Consider the following 19,964-nt stretch of genomic DNA (forward strand, 5'->3'; position numbering starts at 1 on the left):
TTTACCAGGTGTTTATTCATGTTAGACACATTTACAACATTCCAAGAAAGGACACTATGTCTACAGTCAAACATGGAGTTGGCAGTGCAATGCTATTTTTCTGTCTGATATACAGTATGTATTTGTTCATTGCTTTATTTAGTGATAGATTTTTTCAAATTTCTTTTCCAGCTTGGGTTTACAAAAATACTGTAGACCGTATGTAGTGAATGTGTGTCATTTCTGATCCACATTATCTTAAGAAAGGATCTTCTTATAGGCCATTTAATGGGGAGCTCGGTTGTGTGTGTTTATAAAAACACACACAATATACAGTATGTATTGTATATACAGTATATATATATATATATATATATATATATATATATATATATATATATATATATATATATATATATATATATATATATATATATATATATATATATATATATATATATATATATATATATATATATATATATACTGTATATGTGGAAAATGCAATGAAAATACGAACCTCGGACTTACGGTGACGTGCGTAGTGTCAGTGATATGATGGTGCCCGAAGCTGCTTGGAAGAATTGTTAAAAGGTTGTTTTAGCAATTCTTAGAGAGTGATTCTCTCGGTGAAATGTATTTATACATTTATTGATATGGAGGCAGAATTCACCAACAAAAAGAACTTCACAGTTGTCATGTTGTTGATTTATTGCATTTATTATAGCAGCTTGAAATTTGACATGTTTTTGTGTTCTGCTTCTTCACATCACTCATACTGTTTTTTTAAAAACAGGGCAACAACTGTAAAGCCATCACATTTCACATAAAATAAATTAAATTCATCTAAATTTATCTTTATCATCACATTTATTAATAAAAACCTTAGGTTCCATTTTTTTCCCCCAGAAGGTCTTAGTGAGAACAAAAGCTGCATGAAGTTCTCATGTCAGTTTAACCTGTAGTTTAAAAAAAAGCAAAAAGACAGTAATCATTAGAAACATGAACCAGGCAAAGTCATTTAAAAAAACAAAAAAAAACAGAAAAACCTCGTTAGCTTACCTTTGACAATAAGTTTAGAGGAACATTCAGCCTTTCCAAGAGGGTTGACTGCAACAACTTTATAAACACCACTGTCCTCCGAGCGGACTCGAAGAATGAACATTGAGCAAACACCACACGAGTTGGTGATGTAATAGTTTTTGTCTAAGTTGATGCAGACGTCATTTAGGTACCAGGATACACTCGGTGTAGGGTAGCCTCGGACAGCACAAGTCATGTAGAGTTGATAACCTTCAGGTGGTGTGTGGACCTTCAGAGGAACCAAAATGGACGGAGGCCTCTCAAAGCAGACATTTGCCAAATTTACTCCATTTGACGTTATTGGAACTTGATGAGAGACAGGGATTGAAATCATCATTTAGATCACATGATAATCATACAGATAAAGAAACATTTTAGAAATCAGTTGCATTAGACAAATGGTGAAATGGTATTTTAATCAGCACTTAAAATACCATATCTATGCTTATTTAATCATAGATATAAACATAACACCTTATTTAGAAGGTGTAATGTTTAAGATAGTCACCATGTTGTAGACCTTGGGAATGTCCTTCATTTTGAAAGCAGCTGGTTAAGAATCAACTAGACAAATGGAATTTTTGATCTGATAATGGCACTAGATTAAAATCAAGGCAGAACCAAAGTAACAAGGACAGGAATCTTTAATATCTGCTGACATATTTCACTATGTCATTGAAGGAGTTGATGGTGACTTTCAAGTCGTTAATTTCATATTCAGCAGCTCAAAAATATCTGCATGAGGTTCATGGCACGTGATTTAGTACTTTTAATGATCTGCCCGTCCAGTGGTTAATGCACCATTTTAACTTTTGTCAAAAATAGAAGTCCCTTTGGTTTTTATTTATTTACCTATACTGTATATAGTTTTTCCTTATCGATTGAATTAAAATTCAGGTGTCAAAAGTCTCTTACATTACACAGTGACCTGCTTAAACTCTCAGCAAATGCTGACTTTTTCAGCGATAACTGACAGTTATTGTAGAACTGAACAATGCTTTGCACCAAATACAATAGTCATCCACCCAAAAATAAGAACTTACAAAAATAAAATATGCCTAACAGATGATATTGTCCTACCACTATGTACCGTGTATAGTTTGATAATTCCAAAAGTATAATCAGATAAATCTGAACTGGAAGAATTAATGACCAACCTCTGTTGCTGTTGACACCCCATGTAGGGGACAGCGACGGATCTGAGAGGCCCATGTCATTTTTTGCGTAGATCCTAAAGTGATACTGAATTCCAGGGACAATGTTGTTGGCCGTGTATGTGTTAGTGAAGAGGCGGTCTGCCACTGTCTTCCACATTCTGTTGTCGGAGTCATGTTGAGAAACCATGTAGTAGAGCCGGTCGTCAAGCTCCTGGTCTGGAGAGGGGGCCCATGATACCACCACTTTACCCTGGACGGTTTGCTCCAGCTCAACCGGCCCTGGAGTTTTGGGTTCATCTGGCAGAAAACACAGTAAAATCCGTAGTATTTTACATTTTATTTATATACTTTATATATGTGTTAGTCAATATTTCATTCATTTCCTTCTAATAAGGCCCCTTTGAGAGGTGACAAAATTTGCTTTCCTAAAGAGACATTCCACTTCCATCCATCCATCCATCCATCCATCCGTCCATCCATCCATCCATCCATCCATCCATCCATCTTCCACCGTTTATCCGTTGTCGGATCACAGGGGCAGCAGCTTCAACAGGGAGCCCCAAACTTCCCTTTCCCCGGTCATATCCACCAGCTCTGACTGGGGGATCTCAAGGCGTTCCCAAGCCAGTGTTGAGATATAACCCCTCCACCTGGTCCTGGGTCTGCCCCGAGGTCTCCTCCCGGCTGGGAGGATTGAATATATTCAATCAATTTGAACAGCTGTATTGTTTTTTCTAATTCCTTATGAAATATAAACAATCTGTGCATCAATAGGCTGTATTTATTTACTTCTGTTATGTGCATGGATAATCACCAGAACCTCATCTCTATGTAGTTGTGAATGATTTAAAAAAAAAAAAAGTTTCTGTTTTTTTCATTCTCTTTTTAAGTGTCAAATGTATTGCCACTGACATTTAATTTTCCAATGATGACAGTGGGAATCAAGAAAAAATCTAAGGTTCCCGGGGTGATGATTACACAGTTTATCGAGACACTGCCAGAGGGAAAGAGCCATCCAGACTTCACCCGCAAACCTATTGCTTTGACCATCCAAGAGGGTAGGACTGATAGTATGACAATAATTTTTCATATAAATGCCTCAAAAATGATTCTGCTTATTGGCTTAGACTCATGACTTTGGTGCAACGGGTGGGAGCACCAGGAGTATTTCACACTCACACTCCTGTGCCGGGCAGTTTAAGTTAAATACATCCATCCATCCATCCATCCATCCATCTTCCACCACTGATCCGTAGTTGGTTCACGGGGGCAGCAGTTTCAACAGGGAGCCCCAAACTTCCCTTTCCCCGGCCACATCCACCAGCTCTGACTGGGGGATCCCAAGGCGTTCCCAGGCCAGTGTTGAGATATAATCCCTCCACCTGGTCCTGGGTCTGCCCCGAGGTCTCCTCCCAGCTGGACATGCCAGAAACACTTTCCTAGGGAGGCGTCACGGAGGCATCCTCACCAGATGCCCAAACCACCTCAACTGACTCCTTTCCACGTGAAGGAGCAGCAGCTCTACTCTGAGCCCGTCGCGAACAGCAGTGTTTCTCACCTTATCTCTAAGGGAGACACCAGCTATCCGCCTGAGAAAGCCCATTTTAGCCGCTTGTATCCGCGATCTCGTTCTTTCTGTTATGACCCATCGCTCATGACCATAGGTGAAGGTAGGAATAAAGATTGAACGGTACATGTAGAGCTTTGCCTCTCAGCTTAGCTCCCTCTTTGGGACAACAGTGTGGTAAAGCGACTGCAATACCGCTCCTGCTGCCCCAATTCTCCGTCCAATCACACACTCCATTGTTCCCTCACTCGTGAACAGGACCCCAAGATACTTAAAGTATGGGGAATGAGGTCCTTCCACAAGTGAAGGACCTCATTCCCCACCCGGAGAAGGCGGTCCACCGGTTCCCTGCCGGTCCTCAGCAGGACATTCCACTTATCTGGGTTTTTTCAGGATTTTCAGGATTTAATCTACATTTGATGGCTCTTATTGGTTAATCATATCACATTACTCTTTTTTATATAGTTATGCTTTTGCTTTTTCAGTTAAAGTGGTTAATGTCAATCACAGTTTCAATTTGAACACCCATTCCATTGGTGATCGAGGCTAAGGCCAATGTGTATTAATAATATCAGCACAAGATAATAACCACCAGTTCCAGGTGAAACTATGTCAACGTTGACATGATTCCCGCTCTCATATCTATACACTACCCCATTATCAGTCCTTACCTGTGACTCTGACCTCAACATCAAAAAAAGCCTCTCCCACAGAGTTTTTGGCTTTTATGGTGTAAATGGCTGAATCAGAGCGATTTGCTGAGGGAATAATGAGCTGAGACATTCCCTCGGTATTGATAATATTGATCCATGAAGATATTGGCTCGTCGTCCCTCAGCCAAGTGATCTGAGGTGGAGGTTCAGCCTGTGAATATCAATAGTGCATTAATGAGATCAATTCTGTGGTAAATTCAGTCATGTGGCATTGTAGTAAACTTGAAGGATATGACAAAACTGGAATGGGAGAAGACACAGAATTGCCTTGAAAAAAAGTACTATTCTTACTCTGAGCAGCTTGATGTTACACATGAGAGTTTATGCTTTGTCATACCTCATAGCAAATTTTGACACGTGCAGAATTTCCTGCTCTGACGACAATGAAGTCATCTGGGTCATTAAAACAAGGCCTCACTGAAACACAAAACATGGAATGCAGATGGAAAACGATAATTTCTTAACAATCATTATGGACATCGAGATTTCCCACTTACTGTTTGGATTCTTTGCACACACCATTGCAGAGGGAGGGCTCGGATCTCCTGATCCTGATTCATTTATTGCTGAAACCCTGAACTCATACTCTGCGCCCTCTGTGACATCTTTAACTGCATAGCTCTCGCCTGAAAGTAAGATTATTAATATTGGAAGGGAGAAAAAGAAGCACAGTTAACTTACATAAAACTGGAACAGTGGCACTGATAAATATAATACCTACCTTCAATAGGTTCATTAATTGCATTCAAGGAAATCCAGTGACTTGTGTCTTTTTTTCGTTTTTCCACTTGGTAACCAATGATTGGTACTCCTCTGTCATCCTCCGGAGGGGCCCAAGTCAAGTTGATGCAGGTCTTAGATGCACCCACGACTTCAGGGGCACCAGGTGGACCAGACAGGACTAAAAGAAAGATGAGTCAAATTAATAAAGTGAGATCTTTATTAATTATAAAAATGTAATTAAGATGTGGAATTAATTAAGGAATTCACCATGTTATTAATTCAGGAAACTATTCCTCTTGGAGGTACAACAAGGTAGAAGGTGGATAAACTACAAAGACTAAAAAGTGCCAGTAGTGAATGATTTAAAGCAATCACCAACTTATCCAGAGGCATTTTCATTTATCAGAACCTGAGAGAGATTAACATGGGATTTGCTGTAGAATGCTAAATGAGACTCACTCATTATGCCAGCCATAATGCTATCAGCTGTTTCCAAGGTGTCACTGAGGCCCTCAGGATTTTCTGCATAGATGCGGTAGTTGTATTTCTTTCCATGAGTCACATTCCTGTCTCTGAAGGAGGTCCTGTCAGCTGACACTTCCCCAAGTTTAGTCCACAGACTCTGTCTTGCATGCTGTCTCTCAATGATATAGTTGGTGACAGCAGAGCCGCCATCATCTTTGGGAGGTTTCCATTTAATCTCAATGATAGATGAGGTGGTTTCAACAGTCTCCACTGGACCCTCAGGTGGGCCTGGTCGATCTGTTACAAAATGTGGTGTCAATTTGCAGTTGTGCTGAAAATGTGATGTGTGGAAAGGTGAAAGTTATCTTATTTGAGAATATAGGGGTTAACTCGCGGTAAAAATACTTTGCTGCTCTCTCATAATAATCCTGTTGTTTCTTTTTGTATTTCTCTGGGTTTCATACCAAGCACAATAAGCTGAGATGTGGCCTCAACAGCTCCAAATGGGTTTTTCAGACGGATCTTTATTTCCCCTGTGTCCGTCCGCAGGCATTCCTTGAGCAGCAGCCGGCTGTGATTGGGCTCCCTGACTATCTTAACTCCACCTCCATCTTTAATCTCAGTGTCATTTTTAAACCAACTGACCACCAAAGACTCCTGAGGAGAAAAAGGCATCTTAAACGCAGCGTTCTGGGTGACTCTGATGATCACAGGTTTAGAAAACTTGTGAAGGTCATCCGGGTCAAATTCGGGTACATCTGTGGAAAAACAGAGTAATTTTGTTGCATGGGGACTACTATATCATTTAATATACAGTATGATTTCACAGAAGAGTATGAGTCATACCTCCAACAGTGACTTTTGCTTGTGTACTGAGATCTCCTGACACAAAACGATAAACTCCAGAGTCACTGTCGCTGCAGCTTTGAATTATCAGCTTGTGAGAAGTCCCATCTTTGGTGATGCTTATTCCAGCATCTGCATTTAACTTGCAGTCACATGCAAAATAAAAAAAACAAACAAACAAACAAACATGACTTTCTTTTATCGCTACATAGCTTAAGCAAATATATTAAATGAGAAAACGCAATTTGTTACTCTACACTTTTTATTATTAGTTATTTCTAATGTCAACAATACGGGAAAAAGCTTCTGTTGCTTTTTCTTAAATGAAAGATCTACGTGATTTTATTATTTGTAAAATGTGCCTATATGTATTGAGGAAGAGGTTTATTAATTCCATTACCTGCTGTCCATCTTTAAACCAGACGCCTTCGCAGTCTGTGTTCATCAACACATTCAATTCAGCTGGGTTTCCACAACGTCCATAAATATCAGAGAGTCCACTAGTAATTCCAAGCTCTGAACAACATACAACGAAGTTACTCTCCACTTTGTATATTCATGTGCTGGCAAAGAGAAAAAAATGCTCTACGCACTTGCTAATTATATACAGTATATACTTGTTATTGATGTAGTAATTGAGATGATGCAGTGTATATTTTTTTAATACTAGTGATTTACTGTGGGTAATGTCACATATAGTGGAAGAAAGGTTGAACTGAACAGATAGAAGTTAAAAGAAATATTATATAATTGCAACAACCACCTGTATTTGCATTTCAGTTGCGCACAGCCTGCAGGCTTAGTTCAGGCAGATCATTAGAGCTGTGTTGGGAACACATACTCATTATAGACCTCATCTCCTTAAGACACCCTCTCAATTTGTTGGACTATTTAAGTTGCAACAATTTTCAATTTTCTCCTCTGCCTACTAATTCTCCTGAGTCCCCCACGTCAATTAATGACATCAGAAGCAAGCACAGTGACTAGAAGCAAACAAAGCTCAGCAAACATAAAGCTCAGCAGACGTGAAACAGAAATGCAGCGGGCTCAGAAGTGTTTCTGTGAAGATGTAAATGCATTTGAATGCAGTAGTTCTTTAGTACTGCATTCACAATGATCTCACCACATGCAGATGATGAAATAAATCATGCATTTTTTTTAAAGCTTTTCAGTTACAGATCAATCTTTGTCAAAAAGAAAAGGGATGACCATTTTTAGATTTTTTAAACGAAAAGTTTTGTTACTAATGCAAACAAAATGTCATTTAGTTAGTATTCAAGTATCTGTTACTGTGTATTCATTATTAAATATGTGGCATACCGCCTCCGGCATCTACAGTTTGTTGGTCAAGCTGTTCACCGGCACTGGCTTCTTCGGCTAAGTGGCCAATAACAAGAACAAATCATTTAAATTTCATTCAGCAAATTTCTCCTTTAATTTTATTTTCACCATTGTCCCCTTTCTTACCAGTTCCCTTGTGTCCAACTGCTGCTGTTTGTATCTTTTCAGATTGACCTATTGGTGACAGTGTGAAAATATCTTAGATTTTTACCTAACGAAATGTGACACCTTATTTTTTTTTTTTGTAAGTGAACTCATATACTTACAGTAAATAAGAGACTCCTATTTAAATTGCACCTTTCCATTTTCCAAAGCATGTCATAGTGATGTAGTGTTTTAAACGTCTTAGCTGTTGCATGCCTTCGAAAGTATATATATATATATATATATATATATATATATATATTTGCGTCTGATGTTTCTTTGGTAGGATTCATTTTGAGACACTTCAATGTTATGTTATCCTACACTAACTGGCAGGGAATATGCAGTGCTAAGGTCTCATAAATAGTTGAACCTTTTTGTTGTTGTAAAGGCATGTTAGACAGAAACATGGTTTTGAATAAGAAGAATCAAAATCAGAAAAAAAATTTAACCCCTGGAGTTTTACAAAATTGTGAATGTAATTTTCACAAAAAGATGAGCTGAAAGTACAAGTACTTGCATGACACCTACAATGGAAATTAATTTTTTGAAGTGGTAAGAATTTCAATAAGTAGCCCTTCAGAGAGGGCAGTATGAAGACTATGCAAATCTACTTTTTGTAGATTGCCATCATTCGCAATCTTTAAAGAATCATCAAACATTGATGTTCAGGACATGTAAAGAGAAGTCTAGCTGCTTCTGATTCAACCTTTGAAGGAATCTGCATATATAGTATTGCATTTTTGATGATAATATAATCCCCCAACATCAATAACACATAAAGCAAAGCAAAGCAAACAACTGACATTTAATCAGTGAGCTACGCACAGACCACAGTGCCTAACTGCGTGGTTGCATGGGAACCTTTTTATCTGGCTATGCTGAGAATATTGGTGATGCCAGTCTAAAACATTTGTCTAATTGAAACTTGTCATTTAACAGTTGGTCAATCTAATAATGAACTGATAATATAACAAAATAAATATAAAGCACGATGGAGATCTCAATTGCACTTTAAAAAACACTCTCTGATTCAGATTTTTTTTTAAATCAAATTAATGATAAACAAGTTAATTACATGTTTCATTTAGCTGTAATAGTCATATGTCAATGCATTCACATTTCTTACCAGTGCTTACTAATGAAGCGGGTGCATCCGCAGCTGGAGGCTCGTCCATCGTTCCTGTGAACCATTAAAATTCGGTAGCAAATGATCATCCACCCATGTTCTTGTTGATGACATAATTACAATTGTCTCATCTACAACTAATTATCCACCTTGTGGGTCATGGGTCTGTTGGAGCCTATCTCAGTTGGCTACAAGCAAGAGGTGGGGTGCACCTCAGATGAGACGCCAAATTAGCACATGGCAACAAGAAAGACAAACAACCATGCACAGTGACAGTTATAGACAATGTGGTGCAACCAATTCACCTACACTGCATGTTTTTGGAGGTGGGAGGAAGCCGGAGAACCTAGAGAGAACCCATGCAGACAAGGGCGGAACATACAAACTCTGCACAGAAAGAAATTGGACTCGGAACCTTTTTTGTTGTGTGGCAACAGCTTTACCTACTGTATCACTGTGCCAATACTCAAATGATCATTTTAAACTCAAATTAAATCAATGAAATCAAAGCGGACAGAAAAAATAATCACAATTAAGATGTTTAGATAAATATTAAAGTCTCAATTGAGAAAGAAGTTTAAGTGTTTCTGTTTAATTGTAGATCCAACACTGTTCCGTCGACATTGTGGCAAGCTTACTTGTTTTGGCCACTGGGGACTCAGGTGGAGGTGCAGCTGCTGCAGCTTCTTTTGCAGCTTTAATCTGTTCTTTCACTTCCTCTCTTTTCTTCTCTAGCTTTGCTTGTTGCTCTTGGGCAACCTTCTGCAGATCAATCCCAGATCCTCCTGCCCTTGTTGTTTTCCTCGCAGACTTTTTACCCTTTTGTGCATCTTTATCCGCTGAATTGAAAAGTGGGTGAACATTAACAAATACCATATTGATCACACATGACTATTTTTCACTATTGTTTCACTGAAAAATATCTTCATTATATTCATTATTTCAAATTGTTAGTGTGTGTTTTGTTGAAACAGCTTACCTTCAACAACAAGCCATGCATTACAAGATTTTATTCCTGCACAAGCAGAATAAATTCCTTTATCGACTACCATACAGTCTTTTACCACCAGTCTGTGAATGAGCTTGTCGTCTGAAACTTCGATGTCATATTTATCCCCTTGTTCCAGTGGCAAATTCTTTCCAAACCACAAAATCTTGGAGAAGGGATTTGACAACACACATTCAAAAACAGCATCTTCTCTCTCAATGGCCTTCACTTCCTGAATTTTCACCAAAAAATCCACCATGGGGACTGAAATATAAAAAAAGATTTCATGTAACTATGGCTAGGATTATATTCTAATACACATCAAAAGCATTTTTTAATCTTACTTTTTCATGTGAGCATGTAAAAAAAACTTACTTTTAAAATCTGTGGAGAAAATGTTCACGTCCTCTACATCCAATTGGTACATTCCAGCATCATCTGGCATAAGGTCTCTCATACTAAAAATGTATTTTTTCCCCACTTGTTTAAGGCTGTGTTTCATCTTGTCTCCCAGCTCCTTTGTATATGGAACCATTTCACCATCCTGTGGGGAAATATTTCAATCAATTTCCTCTTTGAATACATCGTGCTTGGTTTGACACCTAATTAGTCTACAACATATCTGTAATGGCAGGGTGTGTCCAATGATTATAATCAATTTGTTTCTATGCAGCACTCTGATCAGCCATGACATTATAACTGCAAGCCTAATGATGTGTAGGGCCCAATTTGCCACCAATGCAGCTCTTATCCAGGCATATACTTCATAAGATTGCTTAAGAAATGATGTGGCTGCCAACATATGTCACCATTATGTCAGCAGTAAATCATGTAAGTCATGTTAACTGCAAGGTTTCCATTCAATATAATGTTCAGCACATCCCACACATGCTCTGATGCATTGAAATATTGGGAATCTGAAGGCTAACACATTACTTTTTTATACAAATATCAGTTTTAAATAATTCCCATCACATGTGCAGGCTAGGCAATCGATACCAACAGCATATATTTCCACTATTTACTCCTGTTAGAAATCTTGCCAAAAACTCAACACAACACACATGTTGTCTATATCTTAGAAATCACAACGGTTTTGGAAAAACAAGCATTACCATGTCAGGGTTCGCAATACTATTCAAAGTGTCCACATATGGACTCTTCATTGTCTGATTTAAAGTGTGGTTTTCCATTAAGTTCTAAATATTTTTTGTTTCTCATGTCTGGTGAAGGCATTGGACTTTTTTCAATAGATACTAACCATTGCTGGCATAAAACACCCCACAAAATACCACAATTTGACTCTTCAAGTTGTTCAGATCTAGCCCAGTATATCATACCCACTGACAGGTGCCATAGTAACAAGATTTCATTCATTTACATCACTATAAGTAATGATAATATTTCAGTTAAATAAAAAAAGGGTAATTCACGACCCCACACAGATAGGTTTGGTTTAGTGACGTTATGTTTTGCTAATAGGGTAGTCAAAATGTAGTTCTCACACTAACCTTGTACACGAAAATGTGGCTGCTTGGGTCAATAAGATCCATGTCGATCTCAAAAGATGCAGTCAGATCTGCATTGACCCCGATGGGTTTCAGGTTAGACAAGTTTTGGATGAACTGAGATAAAATCAGAAAAAATATGGAAATTGATTTTCATTTAATAACTTTGTGGAGTGACTGTTTTTTTTAAATGTATGTAAGCATGTCAGCATAAAAGTTCATTGTAAAAAACAATAACAACAAAAACAACAACAATATGACAAACCATAGCCTGTTCCTCCTCTCTTTCTTTCTTCATTTCATTTAGTTTCTTGAGCATCCAGCGAAAGTCAGTCACCCCAAATTCCGCACAGATTGTCTCATAGTTTTTCTTGTCAGCACTAATTAAGAGCTCCCAAAATTTTGGATCAATCTCGCCCTCTTTCTTCTCAGCTTGCTCAGACTTTGGACGGATCTTACTGGAAACAAAAATAAGGATCATGTACAGGCAAATCAGACAGCAGAAATACACCCGTCTGTGTAAGGCTAACCCACCTTTTCCTTTTCAGGATCTTCTTAAAATTCTCATCAGTGGCTTCAGATGTTTGTTGTGTGGCTCTGTTCTTTTTGAATCCAACTGACAGTGGAAGAAAGTACTCACAAAATTAGTGTAATCATGCAAAAAAAAAATGCAAGAGGGACTGAAGAGCGACAATTACCAAATGAGCGTTATTTAACCCAGTAGTCCCCAACCACCGGGTTGCAACCTGGTACCGGACTGTGGGCCATTAGACACCGGGCGACACAGAATCTTCGAATTCTTCCTTTTTTTATCATCAGTATAAAGAAATTTAATTTTGAAAAGTGACTTCAGTGCAGAATGATGCACAGATTAATGTGTGCGTCTGTTGCTCGACAGGTCTCGGAGATATCCAGCTGTAAAAGATTACCAGCTGTTACCCCAAAATTAAGCACTCACAACTGTGGCAGTGTTAAATTTAAGGCAGAATTACTTGAGATCGCCTAAAAAACAAAGCAGAGAAGACCCTGCTACCATTTCCGACCTCCTATCTCTGTGAAGCGGGATTTTCTGCAGTGACGGCAAACAAAACCAAACTACGGAGTAGACCAGTTTCCGGAACACACTTCAGTTGTCATTGTCTCCCGGTATACAACTAGATGAGACCAGCTCATTGCAGAGAAACACGCTCTGGCTCCCATTATTTCTCATTATTATTATTATTTGATATGGGCGGCACGGTGGCGCAGTGGTTAGCGCTGCTGCCTCACAACACGGCAGACCCGGGTTCGAGTCCCGCTCTGTGTGGAGTTCGCATGCTCTCCCCATGTCTGCGTGGGTTCTCTCCGGCTTCCTCCCACCTCCAAAAGCATGCGCTTCAGGTTGATTGGCCGTGTCCCAAATTGACCATAGGAGTGAGTGTGTGTATGAATGATTGTTTGTTTCTCTGTGTGGCTCTGCGGTACACTGGCGTCGTGCCCGGAGTGTCCCCCGCCTCACGCCCTGAGACTGCCAGGATAGGCACTGGCTACCCCGCGACCTGCATTAGCGGATTAAGCGGGTTAGAAGATGAATGAATGAATGAATTACTATTTGATTGACTTGTTCACTCTTTTATATAGAAATGATCAGTATTTCTCCTGCATTGAATGCACTGATTGTAAGTCTCTATTTTTCAAAATAAACCTCATCAGCACAGTCACTTGACTCGAGCTTTTTAATATAATTATTTATTATAATTGTTTCTTTTACATAGATGTTGAATATCAATTTTTTGGGACAAAAGTTGTTTATTTTTTGTTAATGTCTGCAATTGACATCAGACCACTGCGGTGATTAATTATTAGACTACAGCTGTCGGCATCATTAAAAATTATCGAGCAAATGAAGGCTGGTCCGTGAAAATATAGTCTGTGAAGAAACTGGTCCGTCGCGCAAAAAAGGTTGGGGACCGCTGATTTAAGCAATGATAGTCAAGTAAAAAAATTGGAACAAAGTGTGCTCAATTTAAACTGAAGAATCAGGGGAATCAGTACATCATGTCAGATTAGATCATATAATAACTAAGCACATGAATTTGTTCATGTCATTGTAAGCAAACAGTCCTTACCTTCAATAATGTTGAGAAGCACTGTAACTACAGCTTGACCATATTCATTTTTGGCAAAACATTTATAGGTATCTGCTTGATCTGGCATAACATTTGGCATCTGGAAGATATAAAACATGACATATTACAGGAGAGGCATTACCGGGGTGCAGTAGCTCAGTCCACTGGGTCTTCGGCTGGGGAGTAGCAGGTGGTTGGCTCAAGGCCCATGTGGATCACCGGGTTGTTTTTGTTTGTTACTGTGTTTATTCGTCTTTTGGAAGGAATACACAGAAAATACTTTGAATAAAACTTGATGGGAAGGTTTGAGATGTTTTGGAACCCCAGGAAGAAACAATTACCATTAACTGCATAATGGGGCGGTTCGTGAAAGTATTTTCTACTTCTCCGAAATAGAAATGTCTTTTTCAGCTACTTGAAACTAGATGATTTGATGAAACTTAACAGTTTTATTTATTTATTTTTTGCCTGTAGGATTGCAAAGTCTATAAAATTTCCCTTTGGATCCAGAATCATTGCAAATTGATCATTTCCACATTTTTTCTCCTATTCTACTGGGAACATTTTTGTGAATTATTTGTAAACTGAGAGACCTGTGGAATGAAATTAGCTTTGAAATTATATTCTCCACCAACTGCTCCATTTTGAATAATGCCCCCTGATGTGTCACTCTGCACATTCTATTTTACATTTTCATCTCCAGCAGTGGTGGGTTGATACCTGTTTTATCAAACTGATGTTGTTGAAAGTGCTCGTCTCAGGATGAGTTAAATTCCCTGATTTTGATGAAATTGTGAATAAAATGTGTTAGGTGAGAAGAAACAAGCATTTTTTTTTTCCTCTCTTCTTTCCTCATCTCCTATTTATCTCTGTGCTATTTCTGATGCTCCTTTACATCAGCATGTTGCTGCAAAGTATCACTGTGATTTGATAGCCTGTATCACTTGCCTCAAACGTATGCTCATTGGAATTGGGATCATATTTAGTCTGGTATCTCGAAGAATCAGACACATCTCCATTATTTCTGCTCCATGTTACAGTCGGCTTTGGGTCTCCAGTGACAATGGCCTTGAAAAAAGCAAATTTGCCTGTAAGAAAATAGAAGGACAAGGTCACCTCATACTTATTATGAAAGATAGAATTACAATGTACTGTATATTAAGTGTTATTATTTACTGCACAAAGGCAAATCTTGTAATCATTTCGCCTACGCAAAACGATAGCATCACATATTTGGTTTCATCCCTTTTTTGTGATTTTAAATATAAGTCATGTTGTATTTAACTTGACTTATATTTAAAATCAGAAAATAAAGTGATAGTATAAAATGAGGATATAAAATATAAGTCATGTTGTATTTAACTTCCTCTCCAAGGAACCATCACCTTATCGTGGTGGAGAGGTTTGTGTGCCCTAAGGATCCTTGGGCACACACACACACACACACACACACACACACACACACACACACACACACACACACACACACACACACACACACAAACAAACACGAGCACACACACACACACACACACACACACACACACACACACACACACACACACACACACACACACACACACACACACATACTTACACAGAGAGAGCGCGAGAGAGAGAAATAGAGAAAATGCATGTTCGCACACAATAAAAGCATACACAGGTTTTTTCTGCGCCATGCTGTGGGATGAGAGTTATCACACACCACGATGTCTTGTACTCCTGGTAGGGTCACCCAAGGCAAACAGGTCTCAGGTGAAGGGCCAGAAAAAGAATGGTTCAGAAGATCCCATGACAAATCGGAAAGGGAAAAATGTGAACCTGCCTGGAGGAAGCCCGGGGCCATGTCTAGAGCCAGGCCTGGATGGTGGGCCCATCAACGAGCACCTGGTGGCCGGGTCTGCCATAGGGCCTGGCCGGGCTCAGCCCAAAAAGGCAACGTGGACTCTTCCCACCCCTGTGGACCCACCACCTGCAGAGCAGACCGATGGGGTCGGGTGCACTGCCATATGGGTGGCAGTGACTACAGGGGGTCACGACGGACCAGACCCAGGCGACAGAAACTGGCTTTGGGGACGTGGAATGTCACCTCACTGGTGGGGGAGGAGCCGGAGCTTGTGTTGGAGGTGGAGCGTTACCAGTTGGATCTGGTGGGTCTTACCTCCACGCATAGCCTCGGTTCTGGATCCAAACTCCTGGATAGGGGTTGGACCTTGTTTTACTCCCGAATTGCGTCAGGCGAGAGGCGCAGGGCGGGTGTGGGGATACTCACAAGCCCCCGGCTGAGCGCCGCTGTGTTGGAGTTTACCCCGATGGATAAGAGGGTCGCTTCCCTGCGCCTTAAGGCTGTGGAGGGGGGGGGGGGTTCTGACTGTTATTTGTGCATACGCACCAAATATCAGTTCAGAGTATTCGGCCTTCTTGGGGTCCCTAAATGGGGTCCTTGAAGGGATCCCTGGAGGGGCTCCATTGTTCTCCTGGGGGACTTCAATGCACACGGCTGGAATGATGGAGACACTTGGAGGGGCGTGATTGGGAGGAATGACCTCCCTGATCTAAACCCGAGCGGTGTTATGTTGTTGGACTTCTGTGCTAGTCACGGATTGTTCATAACTAACACCATGTTCGAACACAACGATGCTCACAAGTGTACCTGGTACCAGAGCACCCTGGGTTGGAGGTCAATGCTTGATCTTGTGATTGTATCATCTGACCTTCGACCATGTGTTTTGGACACTCGGGTGAAGAGAGGGGCAGAGCTGTCAACTGATCACCACCTGGTGGTGAGTTGGGTCCATTGGCAGAGGAAACCTTTGGATAGACCTGGTAAGCCCAAACAAGTAGTGCGGGTGAACTGGGAACTTTTGGAGGAGGACTCGGTCCGCGAGACCTTCAATTCACACCTCCGAAGGAGCTTCTCGTGCATCCCTGTGGAGGCTGGGGGCATTGAACCTGAATGGTCGATGTTCAAATCTTCCATTACTGAAGCTGCAGCTGAGAGCTGTGGTCTCAAGGTCTTGGGTGCCTCAAGGGGCGGTAACCCTCGAACACCGTGGTGGACCCCAGTGGTCAGGGAAGCCGTCCAACTGAAGAAGGAGGCCTTCAGGGGCATGTTGTCCCTGGGGACTCCTGAAGCAGTTGCAGGGTACCGATGGGCTAAAAGGAGTGCAGCCTTGGCTGTGATGGAGGCAAAACAGAGGGTGTGGGAGGATTTCGGAGAGGCCATGGAGAAGGACTATCGGATGGCACCAAAGTTGTTCTGGAGGACTGTCCGACAACTCAGGAGGGGGAAACGGGCGACCATCCAAGCTGTATACAGCAAAGATGGGACACTGTTGACTTCAAGTGAGGAGGTTGTCGGTCGGTGGAAGGAACACTTTGAGGAACTCCTGAATCCAAATACCCTAACTGACTCGTACTCTGTTGCAGAGGCAGAACTGGAGGATGATGGGGGATCAGAGTCAATCTCTCGGGACGAAGTCACCGAGGTAGTTAAACAACTTCACGGTGGCAAAGCCCCGGGTGTTGATGAGATTCGCCCAGAAATGCTGAAGGCTGTGGGTGTTGAGGGGCTGTCATGGATGACACGCCTCTTTAACATTGCGTGGAAGTCTGGGACAGTGCCGAAAGACTGGCAGACTGGGCTGGTGGTTCCTCTTTTTAAAAAGGGGGACCAGAGGGTGTGTGCCAACTACAGGGGCATCACACTCCTCAGCCTCCCTGGGAAAGTTTACTCCAAGGTGCTGGAAAGGAGGGTCCGGCCGATTGTCGAGCCTCAGATTGAGGAGGAACAATGTGGGTTCTGTCCTGGTCGTGGAACAACGGACCAGCTTTTTACTCTCACAGGGATCCTAGAGGGGGCTTGGGAGTATGCCCATCCAGTCTACATGTGTTTTGTAGACTTGGAGAAGGCGTACAATTGAGTCCCTAGAGATATGGGAGGTAGTGCGGGAGTATGGTGAGAGGGGGCCTCTCCTCAGGGCCATCCAATCCCTGTATGCCCAAAGTGAGAGCTGTGAGGAGGCTTTACAGTTTGGTGGCCTGAGAATTGCATCGCTGCTTTTTGCAGATGATGTGGTCCTGTTTGCGTCATCAGCCTATGAACTAGAGCGCTCACTGGTCCGGTTTGAAGTCGAGTGTGAAGCGGCGGGGATGAGGATCAGCACCTCCAAATCTGAGGCCATGGTCCTCAGCAGGAAACCGGTGGACTGCCTTCTCCGAGTGGGGATTGAGGTCCACAAGTGAAGGACTTTAAGTTTCTTGGGGTCCTGTTCACGAGTGAGGGAACAATGGAGTGTGTGATTGGCCGGAGAATTGGAGCAGCAGGAGCGGTATTGAAGCCGCTTTACTGCACTGTTGTCACAAAGTGGGAGCTAAGCCGAGAGGCAAAGCTCTCCATCTACCGTTCAATCTTCGTTCCTACCCTCACCTATGGTCACGAGCAATGGGTCATGACCGAAAGAACGAGATCGCGGATACAAGCAGCTGAAATGGGCTTTCTCAGGCGGATAGCTGGTGTCTCCCTTAGAGATAAGGTGAGAAACACTGCTGTTCACGAGGGGCTCAGAGTAGAGCTGCTGCTCCTTCGCGTGGAAAGGAGTCAGTTGAGGCGGTTTGGGCATCTGGTGCAGATGCCTCCGTGACGCCTCCCTAGGGAGGTGTTCCTGGCACGTCCAGCTGGGAGGAGACCTCGGGGCAGACCCAGGACCAGGTGGAGGGATTATATCTCAACACTGGCCTGGGAACGCCTTGGGATCCCCCAGTCAGAGCTGGTGGATGTGGCCGGGGAAAGGGAAGTTTGGGGCTCCCTGTTGAAGCTGCTGCCCCTGTGAACCAACTATGGATCAGTGGTGGAAGATGGATGGATGGATGTATTTAACTTAAACTGCCCGACACAGGAGTGTGAGTGTGAAATACCCGGGCTCTGCTCCCACCCATTGCACCAAAGTCATGAGTCTAAGCCAATAAGCAGAATCATTTTTGAGGCATTTATATGAAAAATTATTGTCATACTATCAGTCCTACCCTCTTGGATGGTCAAAGCAATAGGTTTGCGGGTGAAGTCTGGATGGCTCTTTCCCTCTGGCAGTGTCTCGATAAACTGTGTAATCATCACCCCGGGAACCTTAGATTTTTTCTTGATTCCCACTGTCATCATTGGAAAATTAAATGTCAGTGGCAATACATTTGACACTTAAAAAGAGAATGAAAAAAACAGAAACTTTTTTTTTTTTTTAATCATTCACAACTACATAGAGATGAGGTTCTGGTGAGCTTAAATTTTACAGGTAATTATCCATGCACATAACAGAAGTAAATAAATACAGCCTATTGATGCACAGATTGTTTATATTTCATAAGGAATTAGAAAAAACAATACAGCTGTTCAAATTGATCGAATATATTTGTGAAATGTTTTCGTGGTACATTTGCCATTAATCTTGTGTTTGCAAGACACAAATATTTTGATTTTAAATTTTCTTCAACATGATTTATTTCAAAATGTTGAGTTATTCTGTTTGCTAGGTTCACATTACTGCATTTCTTTTTTCTTTTGACCTCTTTGTTGCAAATTAATCTTCAGAATGTGGAATAATTTGTGGTTACCTCCTCTTGTTGACAATGAGATGATTCCTCTGTTCTTACCTACGCCAGTGGCCGTTCCATCGATCACTGCCGATTGTCTAAACATCTCTGGTCTTTTGATTCCTGGACGGCAAAGCAATAACTGTCCTGCAACATATGATGCAAAGGATTTGACCACAGTATATATGTTTGCATCTATTAATTCTTGCCAGATTATTATTTATTAACTGGTAACGTGTGTATTAGTCTGTGGTAAGGATATCTTGCATAGGTTAAAACCGATTGTATAGCTTGACACTGATTCAGGATCCTGGAGAAGCTGGATATTTGAGCAGATTACAAGCGCGCACACACACACACACACACACACACACACACACACACACACACACACACACACACACACACACACACACACACACACATACTTACACAGAGAGAGCGTGAGAGAGACAGGGAGAGCGAGAGACAGAAATAGAGAAAACGCATTTTCGCACACAATAAAAGCATACACAGGGTTTTTCTGCGCCATGCTGTGGGATGAGAGTTATCACACACCACAATGTTAAAATCCTCAAAGTGTAGAATATCATAACAAGCATCTGATGTAATTCCTTATCAGCTTTA

At 41.2% G+C, this 19,964-nt stretch overlaps 1 protein-coding gene across 1 annotated transcript; it reads right to left on the bottom strand.

The window, feature by feature from the left end:
- Positions 1–933: 933 nt before the first annotated feature.
- On the bottom strand, positions 934–18,909 carry LOC137594940 (immunoglobulin-like and fibronectin type III domain-containing protein 1). Its single transcript, XM_068314641.1, has 20 exons — positions 18,777–18,909; positions 14,700–14,839; positions 13,752–13,851; positions 12,178–12,259; positions 11,909–12,101; positions 11,647–11,760; positions 10,511–10,679; positions 10,127–10,399; positions 9,786–9,986; positions 6,934–7,049; positions 6,534–6,675; positions 6,152–6,445; positions 5,682–5,984; positions 5,221–5,400; positions 4,997–5,125; positions 4,837–4,916; positions 4,458–4,650; positions 2,220–2,516; positions 1,042–1,368; positions 934–938 (listed from the first exon to the last, which is right to left on the bottom strand). The coding sequence occupies exons 1-20, from the start codon at positions 18,907–18,909 to the stop codon at positions 934–936; spliced, it is 3,471 nt and encodes a 1,156-aa protein (XP_068170742.1).
- Between the last annotated feature and the right edge of the window lie 1,055 nt (positions 18,910–19,964).

The sequence above is a fragment of the Antennarius striatus genome, chromosome 5 (assembly GCF_040054535.1).
Source record: "Antennarius striatus isolate MH-2024 chromosome 5, ASM4005453v1, whole genome shotgun sequence".
NCBI classification, from domain to species: domain Eukaryota; kingdom Metazoa; phylum Chordata; class Actinopteri; order Lophiiformes; family Antennariidae; genus Antennarius; species Antennarius striatus.